This window comes from Fragaria vesca, linkage group LG5, assembly GCF_000184155.1.
Source record: "Fragaria vesca subsp. vesca linkage group LG5, FraVesHawaii_1.0, whole genome shotgun sequence".
Taxonomy (NCBI): Eukaryota; Viridiplantae; Streptophyta; class Magnoliopsida; order Rosales; family Rosaceae; genus Fragaria; species Fragaria vesca.
The window spans coordinates 15,077,835-15,102,144 of NC_020495.1; the positions used below are offsets into that span (position 1 = coordinate 15,077,835).

At 37.0% G+C, this 24,310-nt stretch overlaps 4 protein-coding genes across 4 annotated transcripts in view; 2 read left to right on the top strand and 2 right to left on the bottom strand.

The window, feature by feature from the left end:
* The window catches only part of LOC101310219, a 7,248-nt gene extending 1,777 nt beyond the window's left edge, over positions 1–5,471 (bottom strand). Inside the window, exons 1-7 of the mRNA XM_004299807.1 lie at positions 5,168–5,471; positions 4,358–4,948; positions 3,692–4,054; positions 3,549–3,607; positions 3,369–3,464; positions 3,150–3,240; positions 1,966–2,061 (exon numbers count right to left, since the gene is read on the bottom strand). Of these exons, the coding sequence (XP_004299855.1) occupies positions 1,966–2,061; positions 3,150–3,240; positions 3,369–3,464; positions 3,549–3,607; positions 3,692–4,054; positions 4,358–4,948; positions 5,168–5,209 (1,338 nt within the window). The 5' untranslated portion in view covers positions 5,210–5,471. The remainder of the gene's footprint in view (positions 1–1,965; positions 2,062–3,149; positions 3,241–3,368; positions 3,465–3,548; positions 3,608–3,691; positions 4,055–4,357; positions 4,949–5,167) is intronic.
* A 1,824-nt stretch (positions 5,472–7,295) lies between these two features.
* On the top strand, positions 7,296–8,762 carry LOC101310514 (thioredoxin domain-containing protein 9-like). The gene is made up of 7 exons (XM_004299808.1): positions 7,296–7,454; positions 7,540–7,587; positions 7,668–7,810; positions 7,888–7,960; positions 8,098–8,159; positions 8,489–8,586; positions 8,656–8,762. Exons 1-7 carry the CDS (start codon positions 7,296–7,298, stop codon positions 8,760–8,762), a joined length of 690 nt encoding a protein of 229 aa, XP_004299856.1.
* Positions 8,763–10,446: 1,684 nt separating this feature from the next.
* On the bottom strand, positions 10,447–14,673 carry LOC101310799 (periodic tryptophan protein 1 homolog). Its single transcript, XM_004299809.1, has 16 exons — positions 14,440–14,673; positions 13,940–14,148; positions 13,487–13,572; positions 13,287–13,382; positions 13,083–13,206; positions 12,863–12,924; positions 12,716–12,784; positions 12,560–12,630; positions 12,370–12,466; positions 12,153–12,227; positions 11,940–12,038; positions 11,369–11,512; positions 11,241–11,270; positions 11,076–11,138; positions 10,868–10,945; positions 10,447–10,780 (listed from the first exon to the last, which is right to left on the bottom strand). Exons 1-16 carry the CDS (start codon positions 14,556–14,558, stop codon positions 10,697–10,699), a joined length of 1,506 nt encoding a protein of 501 aa, XP_004299857.1. The 5' UTR covers positions 14,559–14,673; the 3' UTR covers positions 10,447–10,696.
* Positions 14,674–16,115: 1,442 nt separating this feature from the next.
* On the top strand, positions 16,116–20,131 carry LOC101293310 (putative disease resistance protein RGA4-like). The gene is made up of 3 exons (XM_004301401.1): positions 16,116–19,153; positions 19,864–19,958; positions 20,078–20,131. Coding segments are annotated over exons 1-2 (2,979 nt in total). The 5' UTR covers positions 16,116–16,176; the 3' UTR covers positions 19,866–19,958; positions 20,078–20,131.
* The last annotated feature ends 4,179 nt before the right edge of the window (positions 20,132–24,310 follow it).

Consider the following 24,310-nt stretch of genomic DNA (forward strand, 5'->3'; position numbering starts at 1 on the left):
CATATGCTCTATATAGTAAGTTTGCTTATGTGGAGTGCGTGTAAAATGAAAAAAAATATGTATGGGTTTATCTTAAAAGAGGTCTAGTATTTTGGGTTTTTATCTAATTTTCTCTTAAAATTTTGATTTTGAATTCTTCTCAACAACGGATGCCACAGTTGAGACAGGCTTTGAATCTCTTCTGCGTATAGTGCTAATTTCCTCTTTTCCCTGTACATACATACCACAAGCCACACTGACAAAACAAACAAAAGAAAGGGCATCTATTATTAATAATCAAACTGGACAACCAAACATAATGAGATCCAAGGCTGTTTCATAGTATTCAAATTATTGAGCAGTTCAGTCACTATAATTTATTACTATTTGCACGAGGAACAAATCAGAATTCAGAAGTTTTGGAACTCATTCCTATATATCATCTGAATGGTGTCCAAGTAGATCCACAGGACACAACTTAGCATGGTCAAAAAAAAACAAAAAAAAAAAATGGTAGATATTTGTTATATATATCCAAGCAAGATTACTATGACTAGGAGTTAAGAAAATGACTCGCCCAGGTGTGCAAAATCTGTGATGAAAAATTGTTGGTATTTATAAGTCTTCAAGGATGACTATAAATAGCTTTGACACCAAAATATTTGACTGCAGATCATTACACTAGAAAAATGAAGAACCTATTTCACAATTTCATCATAATTGACGACAGTGCTACTCTTAGGGAACAAAGTCATACCCATTTACGTATTTTTGCTTCTAAAAGATGAATCAGACACCCAGATAACAATCATGAAGTACAGAACTTCAGAAAGTTTATTCGTTTCTTTTTCTTTAAAAGAAACACCTTCCAAAGAGATAAAAATATAAAGGTGCTGTGGACAAGAAGTTCAGTGGAAAGAACTGTGTCAAAACAACACAGAGTTGTGGTCATGCAAGAAAAATGAAAGTCACAAAGGAAAGGGTTCAGCTTCAGCAAGCTATGAGATACTACATTTATGAATAGAATTGGCATACATATAGCCAGGGACGGAGCCATGATTCTTTGAACTTGGCTGGGCTAAATTTTTACATATAAATTCGATAATATATCATAAAATTAAATGTAAATTCCTATTAAAATTCAATATAAATTCTCATGAAAAATCCTAGTACTAAAACTTAGACAGCAAGAATAAGGGGGGAAAAAAGGTATAGATATGATTGGATGATTTGAGAATAATGAGCAGCCAAAAAAAGAAACTGACAAATAAAAATAAACCAAGTCGGTCAGAGCCCGACTTTTATTTATAGAAGATTACATTTAACTCAGGGTTTATTTATTTTTATTTTTTTCAATTTTTCTTAGATTATAGTAGAAATGGTGATTATCTATTTATCTTTACTAGTTTAGTTTGACTTTACTTCAAAGCTGGGTGGGCTATTACTCATATATATAGGTGAGCTGATGCTAATTAAGGTCATAAATTAAAGAAAGAGATAAACACTATATGGGCTATAGCCCATGTTGCCCCTAGTTATCCTCTGTTCTATGATAGAGCCATAGGGTAATGCATCAAGACAATTAAGGAAGCAATCTCCTACCAAGAATAGGCAGGACTACAGAAACAAAAACTCCTAAACTTCTGGTAGTAAAGACAAATAGACGGAGGTTGGTTTTTATTTGTTTATTTAGGGTGTTGGAACAAGAGAAAAGTAGGACCCTGAACAAATAAAAAGGAACATTACACTCAATGCAGAAGAAAAAAGAGGAGATTTAGATGGCAAATTAAACAAAGGTATTGTGTTCTTGAATCCCTTTCCACATGCTTGGCAATCAACCAGGAGGATTTAAAGTTGCTCAGTAAGCTGATAATAGAAGTACACACACACACACACACACACACACACACACACACACACACATTGATAATGAGACTATCTAATGAGGAAACCAGCACACAAACAAGCAGACAGTGAGAATTGTACCTTATGCACCGGCTTTAAATTCTTCTGGATACTCGATGACAGATTATAGGACGACTTTGTATCTCTTCTAAATGTACTGTTACTTCCCTCTCCTCCCTGCATGTACATCAACATGCTCACAAGATTTACACCATGCTAAATGATGGACAAGACAAACAAAAGAGAAGGACATGCAATATCAAATTCTACCTTGGCAAACAAACTGATGAAATCCTAAAATCCTACTCAAGGCATGATTGTTTCATTATACATAGTTCATTAATCCACAGAGTTGTTTCTACCTACCCGCTAAGGTCAATATTTATACAAATGCTTATATAAGCCTTTAAAAAGAACTTTCATCTAAATCTAATCTTCTTCTTTGTTTCTATTTAAGAGATGAAAGAAACAGCAGAACAAATGTGAAGAAGAGTTGTGAAGAAGAGTTAAACTCATAATGAAAACTGTAAAATGGACAGTATTCAGCTTATCCACATGGATTGATATTTGGGAATGGCTGGAAAAACACAGTAAGAAAGAATAGGAAAAAAAAAAAGAAAAAAAGAGAGAGAGAAAGACCAAGCCTATTGACATTGTTAACATCACTGGTTCACAATGCCTCAGTTATGAAACCAAATAAACACTAACGTATCAAAAAAAAAAAAACCTACAAAATACTAAGGCGTAACAATCACAAGGTTTGGAGGTAGAACTGTAATATACTCATGGTACTTATAAGCTCTTCAAACATTGCAGGAATTCTTAAAAATGATTCCAACTACACATGATTGAAAAGCAGTTCAATGAGTAGAAAATCATTGAACATTATGGAATGATAATCCAAGGTATATTGAAACGCCAGTCACAAGCTTTGTAGATCAAACAGTCAAACCCATATAAACCACTAAGAACCCTTCTAACAAACAGTTTCCTAGAATGTGATATTCAGTAGGACATTCCCAGGAATCCCAGCACTATGTACTTACAAACCAGTGGCTTCTAACTGTACTTGTGTCAAAGTTAACTACCAGATATTATGAGAGTATTTATGGTGGCAATGACCACTGCCTCTCAGCTCACAATGTTAGATAAAAGGAAAATCGTACCACTCAATATTGATTCTCAGGTTATTAATTCCTTATTAAACTCGGGGCAAAAAAGCATACATTGTTCAACAAAAGCGCGGCCATCTAATTTGAAATTACCTCTTTGTCCTTTCTTTCTTTTCCATAATTCTTGTGCCCACAGCTAGCTTCAGTATCTCGGATCAATCTATTTCGGGCAATATTTGGCAACCTGTCATGTTAACAGCTCAACTATCAGGTTCGATTTTCATATCTCATATGCAACAGTAAAAAAAAACTATGAAAAAGTAAATGCCAGAAACTCTAGGAAGCAAGGTCTTCATATATAACATGCATTACATGGAATTTGGTCTCTGGTTCTCAGATCGGCAGACTTTTGGACGCATCTGTTGACTGCTCAACTCTGAAGGCTTTCTAGAAACTCCAGCACAGGTCCTGAAATTGTCAGGGTAACAGGTTAAATTAGAGTGGTGAGAGATGAAAATAGATGCAGAGAAGCGTCTGGTCAAGAAACCAGACCGTTTCTCTAGAGCCTTGTCCTTCAAACCACTGCTAATTGGCTTCTCTCTCGAAGGATTCTGCAATATATCCAGGGGAATAAATCATCAGAATCAAAGCTGACTGAACTAAAACAGATGTAAACGAGAGGAACCACCACCCACCTGAACAGCTTGTGCAGGTTGAGTTCTTCGTAAGCTGTCCGTCAAATCTTTGCCATTCGTATTTGTGTTTCTTTGATCACTTCTACCACTAGGAGATGATGGAACCATCCTGATTCTTGTTGACGAAGGATGTAGGACAGCAGCACTGGAGCATACTTCAGTACGTTTTTTACGGGAGGACACTTGGCTGGAATTTCTACCATCTGTAGCCATAGTGTTGCTTTTGCTAGGAAGAAGAATGTTATCCCTTTTTCCATTAATTTGATTGAGTGGAAGTGGTTTTGACTTAGCTGATGCCTTGACTGCATCTTTAGTACTAGTGCAATCCAACTTTGATTTGTTTTGAGCTGAAGCACCAGTAGCCTAGGAAATAAATTAACCAAATATTACTGTTCAGCACGAGGAAAATCTGAGGTGAAAACTGAAGTTAAAAGTACAGCTAAGTGAGGGAAGTGTGCATGAGAGTGTCAAAACACCACATACGACCACTATAATCAATACGAAGACGTATCTTACTATGCATATCAGTTACTATCTAAACAACAAGTGGACTAGGTCCTCATTAAAATATAAAGATGAAGTGATACGAGATTTTATGTTCCTTGGTGTAGTTGATAAAAGAGGGAATGTTCAGATAATAAATTTAACTCAAAGACAAGCTAATACCTTTGCCATTGAAACAGGAGCTAGTTTCTTTTGCTCATTAATATTCAGCTTCACAGGCGCAGAGACATGGCTGTCTTGCTTGGCAACCCAAGAGCTTCCAGCGACCAGCGGAGTGGCTGATACGGAAGCCTGATGTGAAGATTTCTCTCGGTCAGCATCAGATAAAGTATTACCGACTTCATCTCTGACGGTAAAATTATCACTAAAGCCATCGCAATCATTCAATGACTCTTTGTTAGCTTGTCCTGCTTCATCCACTGTACCATTTGTTGACTTTTCCTCTTTCGACATATCATTACTAGAACTGCCATTTTCTAGTTCCACGGAATTGACCTGCACATCCGCACAAGCACCAACATGGGCGGTTTCTTGATGCTCGGATTGCAATGCCTTGAGAGGTCTAACTCTCTTATAATACTCCTCAAAGTAAGCCTTCTTTTGAGCCACCAAACCATTAGACTTGTACATTTCGAGCTCCTCCTGACATCGGTTGTGCTGAAAAACAGACCATTTCTCCCAAGCAAGCGACTCGGCAGCAAATCTCCCAAACGATATCGAACCGTGATCCAGAATTAAAGAGCTAGATATATCCTAATTCCAGATACACAACAACAAGAACAAGAACAAAAATCACCACAATTCAAACAGTAGAATCACAACACTAACATCAAAAACTGAAATGAAATAAATCAAAAATCATCATGAATATAAAAACCGGAGCAATGGAATAGTAGAATTCAACTTGTCAATCACACTGTAACCAAACAGAGCCTTAAGGAAGTGAAAGCGGAAACGGAGTAGTAGTAGTACCTGAGAGTGTTGACCTATCTCAGACCGGTGCAATTCAGCCATTTTCAAACTCGGATTACTGTTTTCCAGTTGAACTAAATCTCATCTCGTTCGAGCGAAGAAGATTCAAGCAGATTTTTTCTCAGCGACGAAGGAAAGGAATTCGAATCGATTGTAAGTTTTATGCTTACTAGTTGGAGCGAACAAGTAACCAGATCTCAGATTCAGGAGAGTGCGCTGCGTTTTCGAGTGGAGAAGTTACGAAGAAGAAGAAGAAGAAGAAGAAAATGGTTACTCTGCTCTCTACTGGAGACTTGACCCCAGAGAGAGAGAGCAACTACTAGTGTGACGTGGCCTCTGTGCGATGAGTTTCAGGGAGCTTTCCCTGCAAATCTAGGTCCTACTTCCACCACGTGGACTCCATGGAGCGCATGGTTCATTTATTTAAACGCCTCATTTAATTACGAAGAAGAAAATGTGTTCCCTTCATTAAAAATCGAGGGTTCCTTCGCACATACTCGTTCTTGTTCGAAGACTTGCTAAACCATTAGTCATTTTCATGTTTTTATTTTGATTTTCTTAACTCAAGTTGTTAGGAGTTCGTGTTTATAATTAGTTTTGTTTCATTGAAAAAAATAGAATATTCAAGATTCTTAGTTAGTCTACGTGGGTTTCAGTAATGTTTTCTTATAATAGAATTTGAGATCCGAACCGTATAATATTCATGGTTCGGGTTAATTTTCTTCTAAGACAAAATCCGAATGGAACTACATCTAAAAAAATCATTTTCGATTCTCGGTTTTGTTCGGTTCGTGAAAGACAAACATAACACACATATCTAAGCACGTTGACACATAATAACAAATAATCAAAATACAAATTGCAATAGAGTGCGGCTATTGGGACCTCCTAATTTGCTCAATATACATCTTGTTTTCTTTACACCTCTATTTTATTTTTAAATACAAGCATTTGCTCACTAGAACTCTTTTCAAATTACTAAAATAACCATGTTTATGTAATTCACATATATTACTTATTACATCTCTTATTTATTAACTAGACCTCACTTTTTTTCTTTTTTCTTTTTGCATGACTCTATTTTTTTTTAATTTTCACACAAACCTCCATTTCTTTATTATTATTTTTTGCATAAAATGTCACTAAACCTTTATTTTTTTTTTATCAAATACTAGAAAAAAAAAATTCAATGACATCAATTTTAGAGAAAAATTCATTCGAATCATGAAGAGTAGTTTTATCTTAAAAGAAATAAACAAGGTATTGTGTCTCACAATTAATTTCTATCAATCATCAAAAGAATGTTCTTATTTAAATTTATTTTTAATACTTATTTAATTTTTTTAATCATTGATAAATCATACTTTCTGCAAAAATATTTTTTCACCGTGTACGTATATGCGTGCAACATGTATAATAACATAAATTTTTCTGCCACATGATCGTAATATATTACTCATAGTTTTAGTTCTTATTATATATATAAATGTTTTAATAAGTATGTAGTAAAATTAAAAATCAATAAGGAAAGTAATAAAATGCAATCCATTATTATTGAATTGGAAAGTTTAAAGTGAACAAATCTAATATTTCTTTTTGTTTAATTATTGTCCTTAATAGTCATTATGTGCAAGGATATATATGTCATTTAATAAGTCATAACAGCGTGAAGTAAGGTGAGCAAATTAGGAGGTCCCAATAGTCACACTCATTGCAATAACATTCAAGTGAATGAAATCGAGTCTCGGACAAACTAAGAAGTGAACTATTTTACTTTTGCAGACGAATTGCTGAATGAGAGAGGCGAGGAAGGGTCGAAAAAGGAGAAAGAAACCGTCAAGCTGCATCTTCACAAACCCCAACTTTTAAATTTTAGGTTCAAGCTTATTTATAAACAAAACCCAAACCGAACCGTCTTATTCCGGCCGGGTCGGACCGGTTCTTTCAAGTCCACGTGATACAGCATGGGGTTTAGATTTTTAATTCCGCGGCTGGGCGCGGGTTATCTTTCTAGTCCAACACTGGTTTTTGATTCAATAATCCCACACCAAAACTCATGGAAAAGAAAATAATCCCACATCCAGATTGATCACAGAAATCCACTCTCAAATTCATTCACGTTCTCAAGATGGATCCGGATGCAGTCAAATCCACTCTCCAAAACCTAGCCTTTGGAAATGTAATGGCCGCCGCTGCCCGCAATTACCAGAAGGAATTGCTCGCCGGGGAGAAAGCCCCCGCCACCAGCTCCGCCGACCAGGAGGTCGACCTTGACGAGCTCATGGATGTGAGTTCAATTCTTCCTCCTGCAAATCGCACTTCATTTTCTACAATATGAATTCTAATATGTGAATTTTGGTTGTTATTGCTAGGATCCTGAGCTGGAAATATTGCACGCGGATCGCATCGCAGCGCTAAAGGTTTTGATGTTTATGATTTCTAAATAATGTTATAGGGAGATCATGTGAGTGTTGGTTTCATTTGTGTTTTATTTGAATAGAGAGAAGCTGAGAAGAGGGAAGCGTTGAAGAGGCAAGGGCATGGAGAGTATAGGGAAATTACTGAGGGGGATTTCTTGGGGGAAGTTACCGGGAGTGAAAACACCATCTGCCACTTTTACCATAGAGAGTTTTATAGATGCAAGTAAAGTTTTGGATTATTATTTTTTATTTTTAATGTGAGGGTTTGTGTGTGTGTTCTTATGTGAAATTTGTGTCTAGGATAATGGATAAGCATTTGAAGACTCTTGCTTTAAAGCATGTTGATACCAAGTTTATCAAGCTGGATGCTGAGGTCAGTGTGTGCTTTTATGAATTTATACTGTTTTGCGTGTTTACAACGACTGAGCTTAGATTGGAAACTCCGATTTGGTCATTTAGTAAGCATCTACATTCAACTGAGAGATTTAAGAATTTCGAAATCAAATGCAGAATGCACCTTTCTTCGTCACCAAGCTAGGAGTCAAAACTCTGCCTTGTGTCGTAATATTCAGGTCAGAATATTCCCATCTTAATTATTATAAATCTATATGCATCTGAATTTCCGATATTGATATGCATATCAGCACGCACTATATGGTTGGAATCATACCACATTTAATCATTTGAGCCCGACTTGCAAGTTGATTATACCACACAGTTTCTGGTTGGTGATGGAGGGTTTTGCAAGTTCTGCATCTTTTGGCCAATACTTCAGGACATATCAAAGTGATTACCCAAAGTTGTGTTTGGCATGGCTTAAGAGCATGTCACGACCGTCTCCGTACATTGAGATGCTGCTTTAGAACTTTTATATTTACGGACCCAACTGTTTGCCTTTCAGAAAAGGAGTTGCTGTGGATAGGCTGATTGGATTCATTGATATGGGTGGAAAAGATGATTTCAGCACAAGGGCACTTGAGGTTGTCCTAACCAAGAAAGGTAATGTTTTGTCCAATGTGTGTTTGCATCTTTTAGCCTGTGGCGCTCTCTAAACTGTGATTCTAACAGGTATAATTAGTGAGAAGAAGGAAGAAGAAGACGAACATGATGATTATCTTGAAGGTGGTCGCAGGACAGTAAGATCCTCTGTGAATCATGATTCTGATTCAGACTGATAAGGATACAGAAGTTCAAATGCCTTCGGTTGCATGTTAGTATATGTCTGATCTATGTATTATCGAAATTACATTGGAAATGTGCTCTCCCCGGCTTGAATAGAAAACGTGTCTCCAATTTCCTCCTTATCTCTGTTGTCTACCATCAAATTTTTTTATCTTTCCCTATAGGATTGAAAGCTTTATAATCATTTTAATGGGAGGCCTCATTTGTTTACTTGAGAGGTAGTATGAAGATCTAGCAACAAGCTTAAAACTAATGTTTCTTCATAATGAGGCAAGCTTGACGCCTGGACCTCCTCTTAAGTTTCATCTTAACCAAAATTCACCACATCCTGTTATTCTGTGGATAACAGAACAAATGAATAGGGGAAACTCATTAGCTTATAGTGTGATGCATATTATCTAAAAACTTTGATGCGTCATTAACTCATGATTGAATGCAAAGCCAACTCCATTCACCAGTAACTTTCAACTTCATGACTGAGACTATGAGTCCATCAAAACTCATCTTGTTTGAGCCGAATTTTTTCATTCCTTGCCGATTTGTAAATTTGGCCTCTGTATTGTCTTTATTGGTTTTGTAGCTGGGATAAGCCAAATGCTTGATCCCCCATTATCATATCCCTTAGTTGTATTCAGATTAGAGTGGCTGGATTGCACTTTTGACATACCAACCTAAATTCAGGGGTTATTGAAAAAAATATCTGATTGTTTTGAACTTTTAATGTTTTGATAGCCACAGCTAGTCTCTATACTATAACAAGAAAGAAATTGGATTCCTATACTAAAGTTGATATTAAAAATGAAATGGTAAAAACAATCCATGCAAATATTGTACTGTACTTGATGATTATCTTCTAAGATATGAAATCCAATGTTACCAACTGTAAACAGTTTTTTTTTTTGGATACAACTGTATACAGTTTTGGGATATACTCCAAATGGTGAAGAAAAGAAGACCAAAAAGGCAAAAAGCTCACTGGCTTTCCTATCTCTAACGCAGTGGTTGAACACTTCATTATGTGCAACTTTCCTGAGTGATCTGAAGTTGAAACAAGCAACATTCCAACAAGTTATGCCATACAAATAGTATGAACTTGTATTCCAAAAAGAGAAAAGATCATTTCACGAATAATCAAGGTCTCTGAGATTGAATCTCCCATAGCCATATATGCAACAAAGTAGATCATTTTCAGTTTTTCACCTACATCATCCACTTTGTTTTAACCATGGTGTACATTTTTTTTCCCTCACGGTAAAACGACTTCTCGTTCACTTGAATCAAAATTCGAGCGGAAATGCCCTGCATTCCGTCAACGTTGCTCCTTTTCTGTGGCTTTTGAGAACCCGTCAACTTTTCTCTCACTCATTTTCTAAATATGCCGGAATTCCCGACTATGATTCAGGATACTTGTACCCTCTGAAGTTGTCATTCTCAGCTGATCAGCCTAACATGGGTATGTAGTAGCAACATGATTTAGATTGAAGTCTATTACAAGCAAGTTGACAAGAAATAGCAATCTCATATTGCACAGTTAATGAATGGTAAACCATAAACCTAAACTCAAGAGAAAATCACTAACAATATAGCCTCTTTGTTTCAAGAGAAAATCACTCTCTGCCATCGCAGTCAACCAGTTCATAACATAAATAGAAGACTGAAATCCATAAACAAAGATAAAAAATACTTCTCATTTCTTTTCCATAATTTGCATCTTCTTTTAACACAACACCAATACAAGAACATAGAAAAATATTACCTATGCCTAGTGTACAACATACAAGTATACTTTAAAAGAGATGATGAGGATCTGAATCATAGGGATTTCAAAACTTTGAGACCACTGCCGCGGGTAGTGCTACTTGTTCCCTAAAAATAAAAAGGTTCATCTTGAATAATAGACATACATCAGTTGATTATCTTCAATAGATCAAGCAGCAGACTGGGGTCTGCTCTTCTTGATGTATTTTCCAAATCTTTGGGCAACTGCAGCATCATATGATGTATCCCATACCTGAAATTTTAGCAATATATTAGCTATCCAATGTAGGAAAAAATTTCCCAAACTAAAACACAAACAAGATCTGAAATCACTGCTCACTTCCAATTTCCCTTTCGAGCCTCCCATGGCCAACAAAAAGGGGTTATCTTGGGAGAAAGAAATAGAAAACACAGCTCCCTGACAACATTAAGAACAGTTCAACAATCAATCTCATAAAAATATATATGTCTATATCCTCTATATATACACTGAAATCAGTAGAACTCTTCATCACCATATACAGTGGAATAAATCACATTTCACTTACTGCTTTAGGATTCATGGATGCAATGCATGAAGGTTGATTATTTGACAAATCCCAAAGCTTCACCTGCAAGAAATAACCATTATGATTACAGACAAATAGTGGCTTAACACTAAATCCCACCAGCATCCAGAGAGACAGCAAGGTGTGTAACAAGTAACAACTTACCATTTTATCTGTGGATCCGGTTGCAAGAAGCTGGAGAAGAAAAAAAAAAAAAATAATTACACAAGGATGAGGTTACAATTCAACGATGCCAAAAATATGCCAAAAGATGAAGAGAAGGAGGACTATACATTAGGTGCCAAAGGATTATAGGATATTCCACAAACAGCTTTGTTGTGTGCATGAAGAGTAAAACTGGGTTTAGATTCAGAAGTAGGAGCAGAAGTGGCAGCCCGAATATCAAAACCTTGTACTGTACCATCTTCAAGACTCACCTGGATGGATTTAAAAGTGGATGGTGATTATCAAATTCCAATTCTTATCTATCCACAGAAACTGTATCCAAACTAAATGCATGTATAGACACATCACACACAAATAAACAAATAAATACAGTTTAAGGTTGCAATGGATGTTGTGAAATTTGCACACCCTCAAATACAATCCAACCTCCCTGACCCACTTTTAAATGCGTAATTGTCAAAAATGTCCTTGTCCTAGAAATTTAAAGAGAAAAAGACAGGGACATTTTTGACATTTCTAAGTGGGTCAGGGTGTGTGGATTGAGATTGAGGGTGTGCAAATTTCACTCTCCTTAGAGTAAATAAGGATAATGATATGTTGCATATGCATGTTAATGAGCACCAAAACTGGAAAAAGTTGTAATTGAAATTGTCCATCTTTAGAGGCAAGATCACACACCACAAATGAATGCTCAGTATGCGGATCCCATGCTAAGCTTTCTACATCAGCTGTCACTGTCCACTTATAACCGGAATGTGTTGGTACCCTTCCATCTTTCTGGAATGCATAACAATGTCAATCCACCAGGAATGTGTTTCAAACAAGGTAGGGGTTAAGTTTCTAGAAAACATTGATACATGAAAAGATCTACCACTCGAGCGGAAACAATACCAGGACTATTGAATGATCAAAAGATCCACTGAGAAGAACTTGAGGGGAAAAATGATTCCACGCAACCGCCTGAACCTGTATAAATTAGTATGTAGAAGGTAAGCATTGTAGCCAAACAATTCTACATTTGAACAAATCCTAAAATTTCTGTGGGACACCACCCAAGCATTGATATCAGGACAATGTATGTAATCGCTATTTGGTAAAAAATTCTTGCCTTGTCTGTATGATGCTCCATAGTAATGTTACATTTTCCGGTAGCCACATCCCAAATTTTAACTTGTTTGTCAGCACTTGCACTGGCCAGTATATTTCTGTTTATCAAAAATGGGTCAGAATATATACAATCTGCTGAAGCAAGAACAGGTGGTACAGATATTTTTATTTTATTTTTTAAATGAACAAACCTGTACTCTTTATTCCAAGCAAGCCCCAGAACTGAATCTGTGTGACTGTCTTCTTTGTATTTAATTGAGGTCTAGCAGAAAAGAAGTTGCAGAATTTGTAAAACTGACAAGAGTTACATGTTTACCAACTTAAATATTGAAGGACTGAGGCCAAACCTTTTTTCCTTTCTTTTTCTTCTTCTCAGCAATACCGCCCAATACCACACATGGTTGCACTTCATCAATCTAAAAACGCAAAAACATTCTTAGAAATCCAATAACTTCTTTCTATGTCAATAAGAATACCGTTAGAAAACAACATACAATGTCAAGATCCCATATCTCAATGGTAGGTTCCCCCATCAAACCAACAGCTATAAAATTTCCTGCAACATATACAATCACACATTTCGACGTCAATCAAATACAAAGCAGAAACCAGAAAGCATATCTAATTTACAAGTATGATTCATGTTTACAAGTAATATGTTGCATACCATCAACAATTTTCAACCAAAATACATAAAACGCACACAATTCGTACCTCTGTCTCCACCTTTGAGAGGACAGTCAAGCCATGCCGTGCAGAGGGGAAATGCTGAAATGATTATGTCATGGTGAACATAAACATCTGATTCACCATCCTCTGTTTCAGTATATAGCCAAATCTGCCCAAACATAACTCAAGAATTATTAGTGCCAGACAGATAAAAAATGAAACAAATAGTTTCAGCCAAGTATTACATGCCTCGAGCTGACTGATATCATCCTCATTGCGAGCACAAACTATGACTGAGTCATTTGGTCTGATGGTCATGTCCTCACTATCTTCAGAATCCTCATCCTTTGAGAAATGATAAATGTAAACAAAATCCCGAGTTACTCTTTAATCCTCACAATACAGGGAAATAATCCACAAAAAATGGCATTTTAAGTTTTCAAACTTACATCATCTTTTTCCTTCTTGAGATATGGATCCATATCGTTACTTGGGTAGTAAAGGTCCCCAAACCCACCACTGAACAAATCAATGCCTTGATTCAAACATTGAAAAGATGCATTGTCAGCTTTAGAGCCTTAACGACAATTTCAAGATGAAACATCTGGTACTAACCCACTGTAAACGTAAGCAAAGTACTATCTGTAACTTTAGCAATGGTTCAAATTCAGCCCTTGTCCTACAGTTTTATTGCCTGTCCCACCATTTTGATTGACTTTGAAAATCCTATTCTAAAACTATCTAACCAGGAACCAAAGCGAATAACAACTTAAAATTTCCAGTATCTTTCCAAGTTTAACCATGACTAATTCAACACCTCCAACTTAATCATTACAATAACCAACCCCGTCTAACATTCCAAAAAATGAAATTAAACGAAAAAAAAGATCAAACTGAAATACCATCATCATCCTCGTCGTCATAATGATCCATGTCAAGTTCCTTCAACCCTTCCGTAATGTCATCATACTTGCTTCCTGATTTGGTCACCTTCTCAGCTCTGCCAAGTGCTTTTGCCACCTCTAATGCATGTGAGACTTGGCCACCCTCACCGGTGGTTTCTTCAACCTCCATTTCTCCCTCATTATCCTCATCGCTCCCACCGCCTCCACTGCACAAACAACACCCACCATAACTACATTAACTCGCAAAACCCACATAAAAAACACACCTTCCTATTGTTCCTAACCATTACACACATTGCTCCTACACTAGTTCAAAGATTCAATATTTCCTTATTTGTTATCTAAAGACTCCACCTTTCAGGGAAACTAAACACACGCAACAATTTGATTCAATCAAAGTAAACATAACTAACCAAACACAATGAAACAAGTTGAGTGACACATAAAAGCTATCAGATACAATAGTAAGAGAAAGACAATAAGTTTAAGAGGTTGACCTTTTGTCTAAGATACCAGACTTAATCAACTCATCGATTTCTTCCTGGGTGGGCGGCTCGGCGACTGCGGGGACGGGCTTTGAAACTCCTTTGGGCACCCAGGAAATTGCTGATATCATCTCTTCTTGTTTCTCTGGGTTGAGTTTGGACTGACGAAGGTGGGGGTTTTGGGAAGGTGTGAAAATTTGGCGGTAGAGCTAGGACGAGTGTTAGAAGTATGTTAATGCCTCCTGCGGCTGGTTGCGACTTGCGAGCAGGTTTTGATGGTTGTTTTTTTATTTTATTTATTTTATTTTTTATTTTTAATAACTGGTAAGATTTTGTGTTGGGTCACCAACCTTGGGCTCTTTGGTATGTTGGACTTCAATGGGCTGTTCATTCAAATAGGGTTTGGGCTGTAGTGTAGCTCACACATTTTAAAACTTTTTTGGGATTCAGAAAGGAAAATTCTTTTGTAATGCTCTAGTATTCTTTAAGCTTCTGTATGTGAGAAACTGAGAATCAGACTATTGATATGTAAAAGATGATATTTTGCAGAAGATGTTGCAAAAGCACCCTTTTGGCAGGTCAGACCTCAGAGAAGAAGTTAATCAGCAGAACATGACACTCAGGAATTTTATGCAAAATAATGTAAAAATGTACCCTTTAACTTTTTCTTGTTGAGAACAACTACGTACGTAGTATGAAATTCATATTCTTTGTAATCGGTTACTATTTCTAGATGTACGTCTTGTGCTTTCCACAACAATTTAACCAAGTCTTGAAGCTCTAGTTGTGAGTTGTAATTGCTAACCAGTCCCTTGGCCATTCTTGGTGGTAGAAATTGAAATTATACGGGGGTTGGAATGGAAGCACAAAAGAAAGAGATAACTAGAAATGGAGAACCGGTTATCGTGCCATCACCTCTGCGACCCAAGTTATTATATAGCGACTGAAACGTCCAGACCACTCCAACCTCAACCACTGCAGCAAATAAAATACTCCCTATTCAATTAGATACTAACTAGCCTCTTTACACGTGCTGCAGATGCACGCGAATCCAAAAATAAAAAACCAACAACAACAATTTGGCACTTCCTCAGATGCACGTGCAGATGTTCAAATCTATAACCACTCATTCCAAAACAGATTGATTCCGTTGCATGTGTTTTCCCATTTTCGAGTGCAAACTTACACTACAGATAATCAAAAAAAGAGCTTCAAATTTAGAAAAAAAAAAAAAAAGGTAGTCCTGATCAAACATGCTGCAAATTATAAACATCTTATCTCTGCTGTTTCCACGTTAGTTCTAACGCTGAATTGCATGTATCGGCTTTGCAAATGAGAGAGAGCAGTCGAATAGCTCCACCATTCATGAGATCAAACTGCCATTACCATATTTGATATCACCGCAGCTCTGAGGTGATTATGCAACGGAATCAATCTGCGTTGGAATGAGCGGTTATAGATTTGAACATCTGCACGTGCATCTGAGGAAGTGCCAAATTGTTGTTGTTGGTTTTTTATTTTTGGATTCGCGTGCATCTGCAGCACGCGTAAGAGGCTAGTTAGTATCTAATTGAATAGGGAGTATTTTATTTGCTGTAGTGGTTGAGGTTGGAGTCGGTCTGGACGTTTCAGTCGCTATGTAATAACTTGGGTTGCAGATGTGAGGGCACGATAACCGGTTCTCCATTTCTAGTTATCTCTTTCTTTTGTGCTTTCATTCCAACCCCAGTATAATTTCTACCACCAAAAATGGCCGAGGGACTTGTCTCCGCGCTTCTGGAACAACTGGTTTCAGTAGTGTTCGAGCACACAAAAGAAGCTGTGACACTGGTTCTGAATGCAAAGAAAGATGTCAAGAAATTCAGTAGACATCTCACAACAATTCAAGCTGCGCTAGAGGATGCCGAGCAGCAGCAGGTTATGAAGGCTAGCGTGAGAGACTGGTTGGATCGGCTCAAAGATGTGTCGTACGAGATGGACAATTTGCTGGATGAGTGGAACACTGAAATTCTGAAACAACAAGTGGAGAAGCAACTTAAGGAAGGTGAAATGAATGCTGTTGTTACTAAGAAGAAGGTACGCTTCTCAGTTGTCTCCAACTTGTGCTGTTTTGGCCAAGTCAACAAGGCAATTTATTATCATAAAATTGCATCTGGGATAAAAGATCTCAATCAAGATTTAGCTTTGATTGTTTCTGAAACAGAAGAGTTTGGCTTTCTTCAATCCTCTGTTTCAACTCAGGAAAATCTAAATCAACCGCTGCAAACTTCATCATTTATCGATAGATCTACGATAATTGGTAGAAAAGAAGTAACCAGTAATCTTTTGAGCAAGTTGTTGGGGGAGAGTGGTCAAGAAGAGAAGGAGCTCCGTCTAATCCCTATTGTAGGGATGGGAGGGATAGGGAAAACAACTCTCGCCCAATTAGCTTATAATAATGAAAATGTTGAAAAACATTTTGGTAAGAGAATATGGGTTTGTGTCTCAGACCCTTTTGAGGAGTTGAAGATTGCCAAGGCCATTATTACTGGCAGTGGCAGTAATAAAACCCCAAACTCAGACGAAATGCAAGACGTCTTGCAATGTATGTCTGATTCTCTTAAGGGAAATAAGGTCCTCATTGTCCTGGATGATGTGTGGACAGAAGACCGAGGAAAGTGGGCAAATCTAAAATTACCAGTAATAATGCAGAGTTGTGCAAAAGGTAGTAGATTATTGGTGACGACGCGGAGTGAGGGAGTTGCTAGGATGATGAGAGCAACCACTCACATGATCCAAGTAAAGAAACTGAGTCATGAAAAGTGTTTGGCGTTGTTCAACAACATTGCATATTTGGGAAGGGAAGAATATGAGGCTGATAGATTTCGAGCTATAGGTGAGAAAATTGTGAGGAAGTGTGATGGCTTGCCGCTTGCTGCAGTATGTTTAGGTGCCCTCATGCAGTATAAAAAGACTATGGGAGAATGGCTAGAGGTTTTGGATAGTAAGATATGGGATGAAGTAGTTGTTGATCAAGTTTTTCGTCCACTTTTACTGAGCTATTATGGTTTGGGTCCAGTAGTCAAGCGTTGCCTTTTATACGGTGCCATATTTCCAAAAGATTATCGGTTTAACAAACACACTCTGATTGAGTTGTGGATGTCACAAGATTATCTTAGTGGAAAAGATTATAAAGAAAAGGAAAAAAGAGGTCAACATGTTTTTGATACCTTAGTAATGCGATCATTTTTTCAGGATGTTGAGGTAGGCGAACGGTCTAGATATGATGAGCAGATTACTACATTCTGTAAAATGCATGATATTGTACATGACCTTGTTCAATTCCTCAATAAAAATGAATGCTTTACAATAGAGCCTGTAAAAACAAATGCAATAATAACGAAACTAACTGAGGAGGTCCGTCATTTGACGTTATTGTTTGCACCCTTTGATTCTCCACTTTCGGATTTGATTTCAGCTGTGAATTGCAAGAAGTTACGTACTCTTGCCACTTTTGATTCAAGTATTAGTTGCATAGAATCAAAGGACATTTCACAGTTGAAATGTGTGAGGACGTTAATTTTGAGCTCTAACGACATTAAAGAGCTCCCAGAGGAGATGGGTGAGCTAGTACATCTGAGGTACGTTGATTTGTCTGAAAATAAGAGTTTGGAGAAACTACCAAACAGTCTATGCAACTTGTACAATTTGCGAACCTTGCGCCTTGTTAGGTGCAAGGAGCTTAAGAAACTGCCAGAAAATATGGGAAGCTTAATTAGTTTAACACATCTTCATCTTGAGGGTTCTGGGGTGAAGTACTTGCCAATAGGTATCGGGAGATTAACAAGTCTGCAAACACTAGACGTGTGTTCTGTTTATGCTAGTGACATTGTTGAAGTTTTTGGAAGATTGGACAGGCTTCAAGGTAGTCTCACCATAAACATTTTGGGAGATCGGGAGAATTCAAGTGATGCGGAGGAGGAGAAGGAGTACATGTGCAATAAAGAAAAGCTTCTTCATTTGACCTTAAACTTTCAGGATGTGGACGAGGAGGACGACAGTGGCCAGAGAAGGAGATCAAGCAATGCAGAAACAGTACTGAGGGGGTTGCGACCACATGAAAATCTGGCAACTCTGAGCATTAGTGGGTGGAAAGGCATCACCTGGCCCAGTTGGTTTAAGCGGCTAGAGAATTTGAGATTCCTCAGTCTGACGAGTTGTGGTGAGTGTGAACATTTGCCTGCTCTTGGGAAATTGCCGATCCTTGAAGAAATAACAATAGAGGGGATGCTGAAAGTGAAGACGGTTGGAGATGAATTTTTGGGAATAGCAGAGACCTCTAGTCAGCAATCTTCATCAACACCATCCTCATCCTCGTGTATTCTTTTCCCAAAACTGGAGAAACTCCACTTTGGAAACATGGACAAGTTGGAGCATTGGGAAGGAGTTGGAGGGTTGGAAGAAAACAGTTCTGAAATTACAATGATGCCGCGCCTTTCATCACTTCAAATTCACTACTGCATGGAGCTCAGGAACTTGCCAGCCTTCTTGCGGAATAGATCAGCGCTAGCTATTGACCTTATAAACTGTGACACATTGAGGTCGGATGATCTCCCTGCGTATTGTGAAATCGTCCGGTTAGGTGATGAGTATTATGATGAGGATGACAAGGAAACTTACTTTTTTCAAACAACATACAGCCGATTGAGGGGAAATACCAGCACCAGAATTCTCGGTCACATTTGGTGTAAGTTATTTTCCTCTCCCACATGTATTTTTATTGACCATCTTTCATCTACTTTAGCATTATGGTCGTCGTCCAAATAATGCTTGTTTTAATTCAGTTTCCCTCCTCTAGATATCTCATCTAATAACGTGCTAGCTAGTCTCCATCAGATACATTGTTAATGTTTCTCCTCCTTTATGTCAAGTAGTGTATCATATAGTGCAGAGTAACTGTAGAGTTTAAGTTAATAAGATCCATGCAATTGTTAGTTTGTGTCTTCTTAATGCTGTCCAATGTGGTGTCTAATTCTTAGTGTCTGATCTACAAAAAAACATAAATTGTATAGATACATCATACATATACACTTATATATATGCTAAAAACATAATATATTTTCTATTTCTTCTCCTCCATACATATATATGCCTTGTAGAAATGCTTCAAAGCCACAAATAATTTGACTACCTATGCATTTTAGTTGTCAGAAGTCAGAATATGCTTCAACTATATATATGCTTAAGAAAATTTTCAATTCCATATTGATTGACACATTGATTCAGTACTATTTTCAAAGGTTGCTTCTGCATATTGCCATTTGTCAACTGTATCTGAAGCATTCCTGGATAACAGCTGAAAGCTTGAATTTGCATTTGGTAGGTCAATAGGTCATGTACTTTACTGTAACAATATTCAATATCTAATTTTCATTGCATTTGATTTTCTTGCCTTAGAGCTGGAGCTTATTGTTTCATGGAAAAGATGAAAGTCTCGATGCGACCCATAGTTTCATATTCGTCTACTGTTAAGTTTCCACAACCCCCCTGAGGTTTGTAATTGTTTTGTTCTACTACATATACTTTTCTTTGATTGTTCTTTTAAATTTTCATTTTATAAAAAAAGAAAATGCCTAAAGAAATGCTTAATTATATGGCTGTTATTTCGCAGAAACTTGCCTCGGCATTGACAAAGTTCAAAACACTTTGCTTAACTGGATAAGCAGAATATACCTCATATTGGTCGCAACTGTTCTTGAAATTGAAGAACATGGAGTTTCACATTTCCTCTATTTAGTAAGGTATATTCTGAAGATTTTACATTAGCTAGCAGACTCTCCCTATGTCTAAATCAAAACTGCAGCTATACAAAGCAGCTCATAACTAGTGTGTTTACAAGCTACCATGACATTAAGGGGATGTAAATTAAATGTGTGTATAACTGTATAAGTAAACTGCTAATGACATGCAGGATCCGGCTGAAGCAGTGATGCACTAGTAAGTAGCTAGCAAGGAGAAGTGTCTAGGATTGTCATCCATTTGACCTATGGATGCCGCTTACCTAACTAGGTAATATCTCAATTTGAAATGCTTGAATTTCCACTTGCTAGCTATGTTCCAGGTTCAAATCAATTCAGTATCTGATTTCCATTTTTTTTTCTTTTTTATCCGATTGGGGATGAAGCTTATAGCTTGGAAGAGATGGAAAAGTGGATGTGACCCAAACCAATCTCATTCAGATATATTCACTCAAAGGACAAATGATGTAGTTGATGTCCAATGAGGGTTGCGGCTCAAAACAGCTTAAACTTGGTGAAAACTGACTAAAGTTGAATCCTATTGGATTCAGTGGAATCAAATTCTCGAAAAAAGAAGAGTCAGAATAACAATCAGAAGAACAGAATGATACAAGCTGCATCAGCAGAGGAGCAATAAGCTCAAGACCAAAAGGAAGTAAGGAACAAAAGTAGATTTCTTCTATGATCACAAGGACTTGGATTCAAACTATTAAACTTTTTTGGAAGTTGGAACTCAGAAAGGCGACCTTTTCTAAGGTCATGCCTACACTAAAAGCTTTTTTCAATGTTCTGGATTCTTCAAGCTCTTAGCAGGTAGAGTTATATGCAACTATACAGATTCGTAATAATGATTTTTGGCAGTGCAGACTCAGACCTCGATCAGAGTATGAGTAGCAGTGGATCAGGATAATGTGCTTGCATTATGGAATGCATATGGCTAGCCAATGTAGCTGCTATTAGAGTTTTGCTTGGGTATTCAAACCTGCCTGAAGTTTTCAGTGGCTGGATATATACCAATTCCCATGACATGATGATTGAAGAACCTCAGGTAGAATAATCAAACTTGGACATTTACATCTTTCTGTAAAAGAATTTTGAACTTGTGCTATGTGCGTAGTATAGACTTCATTTTCTTGTAGAATAAATTAAGTCTTACCAAGATTTGTGTACAGGCTCTCCTACTGATCAGGGTAACTGACTCAGAATCAAATTAAATTTTGATTTTTGGTGTTGTTAAATTGATTTAGTGCCTTTTGCAGGGGATGATATGCATAGGCTTATCAACTCAGTGGAAGCTGAAGTAGATGTTGAGAATCTCAAACTTGTTTTGTCAGACGCCAACATATCACTTCTGTCTGAACTGAGGATCTTGTTTGCATACCTGACTTGAAAGTGATCGTCCACTTGCTGAAATTCATAATGCCTGCATTTCCTTTCACAAGGAGTTTGGACTGGTATTACTCGTGAATGACGCGAATAGCGCGCACTGATGATTATGCTGCTAATTAGCTTGCCAAAAAAGAGGATGTGCACCGAATGTGGAGTCCGACTCTGTGTTTACATTGTATTCATATTTTCTTAACAAAGTACAATTTCATAAAAACAGAAATGGCGGTGCCAGATGTACCGCTAAGACAGTAGAGACCAGAGACCCTATATTTTTTCAAAGGGAAGTGCAAGTTGATAGTTAAATCGCCAGAACTAAGTATGTAATCATCAGCGCCTGATTAATTGTCTCTTTGGTTTTCAATTGCTGACTTTCCTTGAATTGCACTAACAGTGTGTTTGGATGCAAGTAAATTATCAGTAATTTAATCAAAAATAAAGAATTCATAATTTCTTAAGATGATTTCTGTTGTTTGAATTCTTATCCTGTGGAATTAGCAATTTTCACGGAAAAATAATTGTGAAATTTGAGAGCTTAAATTCCTTACTTAAACTCCTCACATAATAAGCGTCATTTGTCAATTCTCTTAACTGAGGTTAGTCTGAATACAAATTCTTATCATTTTAAAGCTCTACATCATAAAATCCAAAAAATGAAATTCTTAATTAATGGAATTTAAATTATTGTAATTCCTATGATTTTGAAATTTCTATAGACATTAAAATTATTGAAAATGCTTGGGATCCCAAAAATGATATGGATTAATTTGTGATTTAATTTAAATAAAGAAACCAAAATCATAAATCTCTCTTAATTCACAATATATTAGGGTTCGTAAGCTTGAAATCTAAATTTTGGAAGTTCATCTCCAAAAAAAAAAAAAAAAAAAAAAAACTTGGAAGCTTGGTACCGATCATCGAAGTAAGGCTTGTCAATGTTGATCGACACCATAGATGGTTTCATTGCCTAAAAGCTTTATTCATTCGATTGATATCTTTTTTGTACATATTTGAAGGCGAGATTTGAATAGCCAGATAAACATTACTTCCTTATTTAGACAAGAAAATAAATTTGCAAGTGTAATTACTAATTAGAAGATCTTTTTGTTTCTTAATAATAAAATAAGAAAATCCACATCATCTTAACCATTTGAAATTTATGTGGCATACGCGATGTCATTTGGTATTGATATTTGGTATAAATTTTTGGTGTATGTAGCATTACACTAAAATTACTTTATTCAAACACAACATAAAAGTCTAAATTTATATCACACATTTTCGGGTTGTGAAATCTAGAAACTAAACGAGTCAGAACAAAGGCCCATTTTGGATGGCTATTTTACCTGCATTGATCTGCATAAAGGTTTTACGTTTAATTTAGGCAATTTAGGGTTTTGATTTGTGAGCGTGTACAATATTAGCCTGAAGAAGGATCATGAATATGATAGGAGATGACGAACTAGGCTGATCCTGAGTAGGATCTCTGACCCAGATGATAGAAAATCGACCTCTCAGGTCTGCAAGAGATGGTAGCTAGCTAATTGAGGCTCTGAGCCAGTCATCACTTTGTGTTCTCAACATCAATCATCTTCCTCATTTACTAGCTAGGTATCCAAACTTGGCCACATTTTAAACATCTAGGGCAATTAACGCTGACATCATATTGGTGGCCCAATTATGCCCTAGACTTGAGGCCATCATACGTGAAGCTAGGCCTCATCATGGGCGGGGCTAGGGCCGGCCCTACCCCTATCCTAAATTTTAGGGTTTAGCGTAGAGTCAGGTAAGGCTTTGACTTGATCAACAAAATTTAAGGCCGGGTCTGGGCTTAAATATGCAAGCCCTTGCCCGCCCTTAAAGCCCATTTCGTTAAGGCTAATAGGGCCGGGTAGGGCCGGCTTTTTAGGGCTAATTAAATAGGGCCGAATGAGCCGAATATAACGTTATTTTGTACAAAATAAATTTATTAGTTTTAATTTTTTTCCCTCAAAATTACCTCAAGAGATACAAGACCCTATTTTTAGTCATGTTTAACATACATATACATGATATTTAACTTAAGACATCTAGAATTATTAATCTAAGTAGTTATATTCATATATCTCATTAATTATCTCTCTAAATCACTAAAAATCAATTGTTATTCAATAAAACAAAATAAAAACTAAAGAAGTACGTAAAGCTTACAAAATAAATTATAAAAAAGAAGCTTAGTTGTATTGTATAAAAAATAAGAAACATATTAAAAACAGAAAATTAAGAAATTAATAGGGCCTAAAGGGTGGGCTTTTAGAGCCGGGCCGAACTTGGCCTTAAAGGGCTCATTACGGTAGGGCCGTAAGGTAGGGCCGGATTTTATTTGCTTGACCCTTTCCTTACCCTAATCGAAAAGTGTTAGGGCCGGCCCCCCCTAACGGAGGGCCAGGTAGGGTTTTAGGACTGGCTAGGACCGAAGGGCCAAATGATAAGGCCTACGTGAAGCTATATCGCTTAGTGCAGAAATTTAGACACAAGGCATTAGCAATATTGATGAAACAAACGAGAAAGTACAACTCGTTAAGGAAGTTGGGGATGAAGGTTTGTGCGCTTTGGCAAAAGGGTGTCTTAAATTGTCCAAGATTGTGCTTAATAGGAGAGGGTCTGGTATGGTTGGAATTGTATCCATGATTACTTCAGCAGTACAACTCGTTAAGGAAGTTGGGGATGAAGGTTTGTGC